The sequence below is a fragment of the Dipodomys ordii genome, unplaced genomic scaffold (assembly GCF_000151885.1).
Source record: "Dipodomys ordii isolate 6190 unplaced genomic scaffold, Dord_2.0 Scaffold195, whole genome shotgun sequence".
In the NCBI taxonomy this organism is placed as follows: Eukaryota; Metazoa; Chordata; class Mammalia; order Rodentia; family Heteromyidae; genus Dipodomys; species Dipodomys ordii.
In genome coordinates this window covers 900,712-910,744 of record NW_012267411.1, presented here as the reverse complement: position 1 = coordinate 910,744, position 10,033 = coordinate 900,712, and the positions used below count along the sequence as shown (strand labels likewise).

Here is a 10,033-nt window from a genome sequence, read left to right as displayed (position 1 = left end):
GAATAAATTGAAATTCCCATTATTATTTTGAGCTTCTCAACAAGAAGGGCAAAGAATTAGTGTAAGAAATGTGGCTGAAGTGGTAGAGGGCTTGTCCAGCAAGCATGGGGCCCTAGGTTCAAACCTCAGTATTGCCAAAAAGGAAAAGAAATGCCCTTTACATTTGCTTTCGTTTATATCATGCCTTACTAAAAACACAGAAAAATTGTTTCTCAAGGTGAAAAAAAAAGTCATGTGAAGTCAATTATCAAGCACTGATATCACAGCTCGTATCAGAACCTCTGAGCACAAAAATGACCCTGTGGAAGGTTTCTGCTTTACCCAAATGTACCTAATTTGATCTGTTCCTGCAGAGGCTGGCTGGGAGGAGCTGGAGTTGGGGGAAGGGGGACCTCCTGGGGGGCTCCCTATGCAGTCAGTAAGAGCTGCCTTGCCTGGCCAGCTCCTCCCCACGCCACAGCATGTGGCCACACTGGGCTCTCTAGCTCATGTTTGTGGTCCCCTAAGAGGTGCATGCAGCCCTGTTTTCATCTGTTCTGAATACCAGGTTCTTTTCTAAGCATTTTCTCATTAGTAGGAGTGCCTAAAGCTCACTGCCTGCTGCTTTGGCAAATGTTTTCCCTTCTGTGGCCTTGGTTGTGAGTCTGGGTGCATGTTGCCCCTGGCACTCTGACAGGAAAGATGTTTAAGGGTTCAGGGACATACCAAGGAATGCAAGTCCACTTTTGTTTGTTTGTGGCAGCAGTGGGGCTTAAACTCAAGGCCTGGGCCCTGTCCTTTAGCCTTTTCTGCTCAAGGCTGGTATAAACCCACTTGAGCTACAGTTCTGCTTCTGACTTTTGGCTGGTTAATTGGAGATGAGAGTCTTTCAGGCTTTCTTACTTCAGTTGGCTCTGAACTGTGATTCTCAGCCTCCTGAGTAGCTAGGATTACAGGTGTGGTCTATCTGTGACCAGTTAGGGGAGTCCATCTGTAGAACCTCAGCAGTACTTCTTTGTCTGTCATAAAAGATGGGCAGTTATTTGAGGACCAAATTCAGATGATCTCACTTACACTTAAGAATTAAGATGACTCCCTAGTTTCTGGCAGAGAAATCCACCTGTTATTCACAGCCATATAAAAGGTTTATGGCTGAAGAGTGCCTTCCATCACCAGGTTGGGGTGAGGGACAGCAAAGTGCCTTCTCCAGTGTCTCTCCACAAATGGTACACCTTCCTTTAATCACCACAAAGTACCTGCTCTACCAAACAGCCAACTGCTAAGGGTAGCCCCTGAGCATGGACACAAACAGCTGACAGGTCCAGGCTCTGCTCTGCACAATCCATGGTTCTGGAAAGCAAAGGAAATAAGCCTTCATTTTTCTTGAAACACCTCCTTCTCAAAATAGCAGGAACCATCTGTAGCCTTCATCAAGTAGATGGGTTTGATGCCTTTAATCTGCAGAGACTCAAAGGAGTCAGACTCCCAAGATGTGAGTCTCCAGTATGTGGTGTGGACACAGGCCAGCACTTTGGGGACAATCCATTTGGGTCTGCACCAGATGGAGCAAGAGCAGGTTTGCAAAAGAATGGCAAATGAGTTTGTGAATGTGTTTAATGCTGGGTGCCTATAATCCTAGCTACTCAGGAAGCTGAGATCTGAGGGTAGCAGCTCAAAGCCAACCTGGGTAGGTAAATCTATGAGATTATTCTCTCCAATTAAGTACAAAAAAGCCAGAAGTGAGGCCAGGCCTTGATGGCTCACACCTATAATCTTAGTTACTCCAGAGAGTGAAATCTGCAGATTGAGATTCAAAGCCAGTCTGCATAAGAAAGTCTGTAAGACTCTTATCTCCAAATAACCACCTGAAAACTAGAAGTAGAGCTATGCCTCAAAGTGGCATAGCACTAGCCTTGATTTAAAAAAAAACCCTCTGGTACAATGTCCAGGCCCTGAGTTCAATCCCCATAATAAGAACAAAAAAGCTAGAAGTGAGGCTGTGGCTTGAGTAATAAAGTGTTAGTCTTGAGCAGAGGGAAAAAAAAGCAAAGGAAGGAAATCTTAATTTTATCACATAGTATCTTTTCAGTAAAACTTCAAAGAAAAAATAATTTCCATTCTCTGTCAACATCAGAGACCAAGAAATTTAAATAGCATCCTTCTTTGATGAATTATTCTAATCAATGCAAATTGGCTTCTGAGTCTAAAGAAAATTAGACAGAACTACAATCAATTGATAATGCTACCAATTCCCATTTATTTTTATCAGCTTTATTGAAGTTACTTTACATAAAAATCAATAATTATTAAACATAAAATTTGAAGAGTTTTAATAAATATGTATTTACCACTATAGTCAAAGAGCAATTCCAAGCTAGGCACTGTTGTCTCATTGTACTTTAGCTATGCAGGAGGCTGAGCTCTGAGAGTTGTGGTCCAAAGCCAGCCTAGGCAGAAAACCTCATGAGACTCTTATCTGCAATTAACCAACAAAGAGCCAAAAGTAGAGTTGTGGCTCAAATGGTAGAATGTTAGCCCTAAACAAAAAAGCCAAGTTAGAGTGTGAGGCCCTGAGTTCAAGCCCTAGTACCAGCAAAGAAAGGGAAGGAAGAAAGAGAGAGAGAGAAGGAAGGAAGGAAGGAAGGAAGGAAAGAAGGAAGGAAGGAAAGAAGGAAAGAAAAAAAAGGAAGGAAGAACAATTCCGTTGTTCCAGAAAGTTCTCTTGTGTCTCTTTGTAGTAAAATTTCTCTGACTACTTCTAACCCCTAACAACCACTAAGACATTTTTACCACGGCCTCATAGAATATGTTGTCTTTTGTGTCTGGAGTTTTTCACATTACATAATGTTTTTGGAAATCATCTATGTTGCCTAAACAAAATATTGTCTCGGAAGGCTCATTTTCTGCACGGCTTTCCTGCAGTTCACTCTGGAACCAAATATCAAATTTCATTTTTTGTTATCCTGTGTCTGTGATGATCTATGCCAATGCCTCCTTCCATATCTTAGATTACTGAGAAACCCCATTGTTGCTGTGTATACGAGATAAGGGATGATAGGAAGCATTTATTTCAGAAGCTTCATTTCCTCTGCTTTTGAAATAGTGCAGGGAGAGAACACAGTATCCTCCACTACGGCCGAAAGGCAAACAACTAGCATGGCCAACAGAAGAGTTCAGTAGCACCTGAAGTCAGCAGAGAACCATAGAAAGAACACCGTCTGGAGCAGTGTTTGTTAAACTTTAACATGCACATGGATTTCCTGCCATGCAGATTCTACTTCTATAGGTCTGGGTTGAGGCCTGAGAGTCTGCATTTCCTCAACGCTCCCAGGGGAGGCTGAGGCTGCTACTTCCTGCCCATACTTGGCATGGCAAGACTCTACCACATAAAGCAGATGCTGTGAATGGGGTGAGCATGGTATCCCATGATCTCTGCCCCCTGGTTTTCACACTATGTCCTCTCCTTGAATATAAACTGGGCTGACTGGCTTCCAACAAATGAAATATCACGAAAGTGATACGATGTCACTCCCAAGATTAGGCGATCTATGTTTGTATTTTTCATCTTATTAACCGCCTCTCATTCTCTTATTCTGACAAGCTCAACTTTGAGGGAGCCATCTGTCATGCCACAGAATACCCTATAGGAAAGTCTATATAGCCAGGAACCAGGGAGGCCGCCAGTCACCAGCTCCTCAGTAACAAGCGTAGCAGGGAGAACATGGCTCTTTCCAGCGGAGCCTGGTGAGTATCCACAGCCAGAGGATGCCATGCTAGGATTCCTATCCAACAGAAATGATAAGAAAATAAAGATGGGAGTTTTAAGCCTTAAATTCAGGGGTCATTTGTTTGTATGAATGGATAGCCACTACATTTCTGGATCATTCTTAAGATTTAAACAGGCACAGTAATTACTATACATGAAAAATAACTGAGCACCGTGCTTGGAATAGGAGAGTTGCATGATAATGCCAGTCAAATCCCAAACCACCAGAGTCAGACCCCCAAGATCTGCAGCTGTAGCCACTAACCTGAGAATAGTTCATATGTATAAAGTCTGCCAGTTCTGTCAGGAAACCATCAGACCAGAAAATCTGATTGTACAAAGACAAAGACCCAACTAAATGCCCATGTGTGTTTCACATAGATACATAATCAATCCCACTTTTGCATATCTGTCTGTCTCTATCTATCTCTATAGCCAGCTATCTATATCTGCATGTCCTATGCAATCCTACTTTGTAAGACTAGTTTTCCCACAGTTTTGGGGCTGGATGGTGTACCAACAGGCTCTCAGGTGATGATGAATGCAATGACGGTATAAGAGGGGAGTGGCAAGCATCACTGTGAATGGAAACTCTCAAGAAGCATTTAAGGGAATTAGCCCCGGGCTCAGAGCTGCCATTCTCTTAACAACCATCAGTGCCCTTCATTCCCAATGGTAAGAAAAAAAGACTATAATCAGCATTCAAGCACCTTGCATGCCTGGAGAGCTGTTTGCTTTCCTTTTGCCTCCCTTTAGATTTTAGCCGGTGCCACCACAAATCACTCAGGCAGCTAGGACTAGCTATGAGGTAATGAGGTGGTACTGAAGAGGCTATGTGCAGTCATGGGTGGAGCACTGAAACCAGTGTTTGAAACTGGGTCAGTGCTACCAAACCCTGTATGCTAATGACTATGAGAGCTCCTGAGACCATATGCACTCAGTAAACCTTTATGTGGTGACTACTATATATACACAGTGCTCAGATGTAGTGAGCCTGAGAGAGCAAACATAATCAGGCACCACCTGGTGGTGTGACCATGTAGCTTCACAGCTGACTAACAGAAAAGCCTGTGTTAAATTATCATCCATCAGTCATCCATCATCTGCTGGTGCCTGCTCTGTCCCAGCCTGGGATTGGGCCAGGGATGTAAAGGTGGATCTCTTGACTAGGAAGACAAGACAGGTGAAGATGCCACAAATGCCAATGTGGCAAGAGTTCTTTCTGACTAAGGGCCTAGAAAAACCTCCCAGAAACACGTGAGTTAAATCCTGAGGTACAAATTGAATCTGAACACGCAAGTCAGAGAATTCTAGATGGAGTGAAGGTAGGTGTCAAAAGACAAAGACAACAAAGGATAGAAAGGTGAGCCAAGAAATATAAATTTTAAAGCTGGACACCAGTGGCTCATGCCTGTAATCCTAACCACTTAGGAGGCTGAGATCTGAGGATCATGGTTCAACACCAGTCCAGGCAGATAAATCAGAGAGACGCTTATCTCCAATTAACCAACAGAAAGCCAGGAGTGAAGGTGAGTGCTTGAATGAAAAAGCCAACCAAGAGCTTCTGGCCCCTAGTTCAAGCCCCAGTACCTACACACACACTACAGTAAAATGCCATGATAGGAGCATCAGCTAAATAGCAAAAGAGTGGAAGCTAAGAGTGAAATGGCAAAATTGAAAAGGTCTCAAACCTGAGCAGAAGAGGCTGGGTTTATTCTTCCGGTAACTGCATGAGTGACATTTTAGGGCAATCCAATAGTGATATGCCCTCATATTAGCATGCATGTTAGTTACCTTTGCATTGCTATGACAAAAATACCTGGTGCACACCACAGAGGAAGGATTTATTTGCCTCATGGTTTCAGAAGGCTCGGTACTTGGTCATTTGGTTCTGTGTCTATGGGCTTGTGGTGAGGCAGTGCATCATGGCTGGGGAAACATGGCAGAGGGTCACAATTACCTCACGGTAGAAAGGAGCAGAAGGGTAGTGAGAGACCAGGGAACTAGGTATAACCTTGAAAAACACATCCCTCACCCCCTCCCCCACCCTCCCCCACAAGTGACCCTACCTCCAACTTGGCTACACCTCCCAAAGTTTCCATTACTTCATTCAACACAGGAGCCTGTAGAGGATATTCCTTATTCAAGTCATAACAAGGACAGACACCCATAGCCACCCATGGGCTATAAAACACATATTCTGAATTTTTACAGCCAGAGCTCATGTATAATCTGTATATTCCAACCACTATCCAGAAGGGAAGAACCGAAAAATCCAATCTCCCTTTTCTTGAAGAAAGTATGAGAACAGAATGAAAAGAACCTGGGAAGTAGGAAGTCATGCGCCATCCCTGGGCAAGCCAAGTCTGCCGCCCAGGCCTTTCACATTATGTAGAAGGGACAGAGCTAGGGTCTGAAAAAAGATTCCTTCTATGTCTACCCACGTCTTCATAAGCCTGAGAGTCTCCTTCCCAGGGAAAACTTTGAATCTCCTTGACTGTTTCTCTTATAAAAGAGCACTGATCCCATTTACAAAGGCACTGTATCAGTTCCATAAAATCCCACTGATGCTGCCATTAGAAACCACTCTGTGACAAGGGAGCAACATTTCTGTGGGGTCACCCAGCCACACCCAGTGTAAAGAACCTGAACGAGTGTCTGGCACATAAAGATATTTTTGTGGTGCCAATATTCACCTCAACACTGGCTTAAACCAGATATGTAAACACCAACAAGCCACAATCCAGAGCCATTTGGAAAGAAATGGAAGAAAAGTTGATTGTAGAAAAGCTGGGTGTTTCCAGCCCTTTGGTTGGAAGTAAAAAGAAACAATCTAATTGAGTAAGAAAGTGAGATTTGTTTTCAGAATATAAATCTACCTAACAAAACCTTGGCTCAGAAAAGGCACCCAGGCCTCCCATTTGGAAAAACAGGAACTAGAATCCATCAAACTTTTTTCCAAACTCTGACTTCTCTCCCCTCCCTTTGTTCTCTGAGTTCTTCAGCCTCTCTCTCCTCTCTCCCACGTATTAGCTTTCCTCCTTTAGGTTGCACAGCAGGGGGTTAAACATGGCTGTCACCTTCCCTCCGGTTTGATGAGCTCGTTTAAGTCTCCATCACCTTTGCCATTCCAATTCCAATTGTGTCCTCTCAGGATTCTATCTCAAGGTCCATCAGTTTTGACTGGGATATGTTATCACCTGATAGAAACAAGGCTTCCAAAGTCTACCCCAAACCACACTAAAACAGAGGCAAGGTAGCAGGCAAAGTATCTTAAAGTCTTGCTGTCAGCGAAGATGTGTAGAAATATTTTGGCCAAGTTTTCTATGATTGTCTTGCTCAAGAGTTCCTTGCCTATTCACAAATACATGAAGATAGTCTCTCAAAGTCACATAGCTTAACATACATATGACCAAACCAGGAAGACACACCGGCTCAATTTGAATGACTGTCATTCATTAGTAGCCATCACTATAGCAAGGAGGAAAAGCAACTTTCTTAGTCGCATTGCATTTAGTCCTGGACTAAACCCCACAAATGAACCCAGGCCATTTAATTTCTAGCTGAGTATGCAGCTGACATTTAGTGAGGGAAGCATGAAAATGATTTCAGGGTATGTGGGTGTGTTTCAGGCAAACACTTTCCTTCAGCAGCTTCTGATTTCAAATGAGAACCCCAGGCACTAGCAGGCACGTTTAGTGCTTAATAAATTTTAGAGAAAAGAATAGAATAGTTATATGGTTTCCCTGGAAACCCTTTCTAAAGGGCTTGCACATTCATCTTCTCTGGAAGCAGGTGCTGCATCCTGGGGATTCTTCCCTGCCCACCTTAGGCTGTGCATTAAAAGGCCAAGGTCAAGGCTCTTGGACTATAGCTCCACAAGCAATAATCGGGCTTATATTGCTTAAGGTTCTTTAATATAAGAGTCTCCTCATCAGATGGTTTGATGAAGGGGAAAAAATGTGCTTGAGTTCCTTTTGACATCTTTTGAAGCACATGCAAGTTCTGAAGAGAAGTGGAAAGAGTCCTGTGTATTACAGGATGGTGGGCGGGGATTCCTCAGGGAACCAGAGGAGATAGCTCACTAATCTTTACAATTATCTGAATCAGAATTGTCAGTGCAGTCATGTTCCGACTACATTAGATTAGAATAAAAAGTACCTAGAAAGGGATCATAGATAGAAGATAGATAGATAGATAGATAGATAGATAGATAGATAGATAGATAGATAGATAGATAGATAGATAGATAGATAGATGATAGATAGATAGATAGATAATTAGCTAGGACCTTTTACAATTTCAAACTTGGGTAAGATTACCAAAAAAAGGAAAGAAGGAAGGAAGGAAAGAAAGAAGGAAAGAAGGTAAGAAGGAAGGGAGAGAGAAAGCAGGAGGGAAGGGGGAGGGAGGGAAAGAGAGGAGGAGAAGAGAGAAAGTGGAAAGAAGAGAAAAAGGAAGGAAGAAGAGGAAGCAAAGGAAGAGAGGGACAAAGGGAAAAATAAAGAAGGAAGAAGGGAAGAAAAAGAGAAAAGCAAAAGGAAAAGACAAAGCGTTATCTGATTTGCACAATTCAATCACCAAGCTCATAAAAGTCTTAATCTTATACTTTAGACAATATATAAACCACAGAAATTTACTGCTCATAGTTCTAAGGTACCAGCAGACTCAGTGTCTGGTGAAGACCCATTTCCCAGTTCATGGATACAGCCTTCTCTGAGTTCTTGCATAGCAGGAACAAAGGACCATATCTTTTGAGCCTTTTTTATAAGAGCACTGATCTCACTTAGGTGGGTTCTACCACCATGACCTAACCATCACCCAAAGCCTCATCGCCAAATACCATTCCACTAGGGACTTGGGTTTCAACACGGGAATTTTGGAAAAACATACATATTCAAACCACAAGAATAGATAACTAGATAACCCCCTCTTCTACTACAACATATCCCAATTCTCTTCCCATGTCTTTCCCACTCACATTTCTAAGGTTTTTAAGCAGGAGCAAACTAGCCTGCTTCTGGAATCTTTGCCTTTATGTTGAGAAGCCCATGTTATTTCTTCCTTGGAAATTCTGGCATTTTAAGGCATCTTCTCTGCTTGGTATCGAGGTCTCTCCTCACATTCAGCATCAATAGAGCAGATAAACATCAAGTAAGTCATATAAAAAAGTCATTCTAAGATACAGAAGAGACTGTTCACAACACTGTTTAAGAGATCAGGACAAGTGCAGTATAGGATTCACAAGTCTTGGATAGGAAGGCAAAGAAATGTTAGCTGTGTGGACGCCTGCATTAATCAAGTCCTACAAATAGCAGCCTCAACACTTGGGATTTCATGAACTATAGCCAACAGTACCCAACTCTTTCAAGAAAATGTCTCTTCTCGTTCAAGATGATTATCAAATGTTTATGTCCCAGGAACCATGTGACATTTTTGAAATTTAGAATGAATAACACAGAATTCCTCCAGAGACAAGATAATTTTAGGTCTCTTGCCTGAATCGTTCCCTGCTTTGCTTATAGAGAACATTTAATGATGTTCCCTAATTAAACTGGATTAAATAAATGGTTATTTAGTACTCACTTTCTCTGATCATCTTGACTTACTAAACTTCCTAAACCACAGCATCTCAACTTCCTCAAATGTTTTCAATTGATGAATGAGCCTTAGCATTCCTGGCCTTTGCTCTTCTCAGCTCAAAAATAGAGCCAGCACTCCAAGGAAACTAGCATTTATGTGAACAAGAGCTGCCATCAGTCTTTCTGCAAAGTTCAGTACCAGCTCCTCATTTGGAAGTGGTCCTACTTTCTAGATTCAATGCTCTGCTTCTGCAGATGACAAGTAAAACATGCATTGGTTTATAACAAAAAGCCATTATATTTCCATTTGCTCAGCATTCCCAGAACTCTTAAAATCTTCTATTTATCTTCATGAAATAAGTAGGGTATACCCTGTATACTAAAATATTTTGTCTATACCAAGTCTGTCAGTTGACTTGATATTTTTAAGTTATATACATCTGGATATAGAAACTACCGAATAGAATGGAAATTTTCAGGGTGTCTAGTCAAGAAAAATAATCAAATGGTTCATATTATCTTGACAACTAGGATCTAAATGGATATAGATTTTCAAAAACTTCTTTCTTTAACTTTTCTAAGCCAGACACAAAGTATGACACAGACACTTACGATTCTAACAGCCAAGAGTTCAACTCCTGAAGAGCAACTTTGTAGGCCCAGGATGTGTTAAATGGTCATATTCTGCCTCGGCCAACTCTCAGCT

At 42.0% G+C, this 10,033-nt stretch overlaps 1 protein-coding gene across 1 annotated transcript in view; it reads left to right on the top strand.

Moving 5' to 3' along the window:
* The first annotated feature begins 1,323 nt into the window (after positions 1-1,323).
* Positions 1,324-10,033, top strand: part of Prkar2b (protein kinase, cAMP-dependent, regulatory, type II, beta) — a 167,959-nt gene continuing 159,249 nt past the window's right edge. Inside the window, exon 1 of the mRNA XM_013034718.1 lies at positions 1,324-1,555. Within this exon, the coding sequence (XP_012890172.1) occupies positions 1,324-1,555 (232 nt within the window). The remainder of the gene's footprint in view (positions 1,556-10,033) is intronic.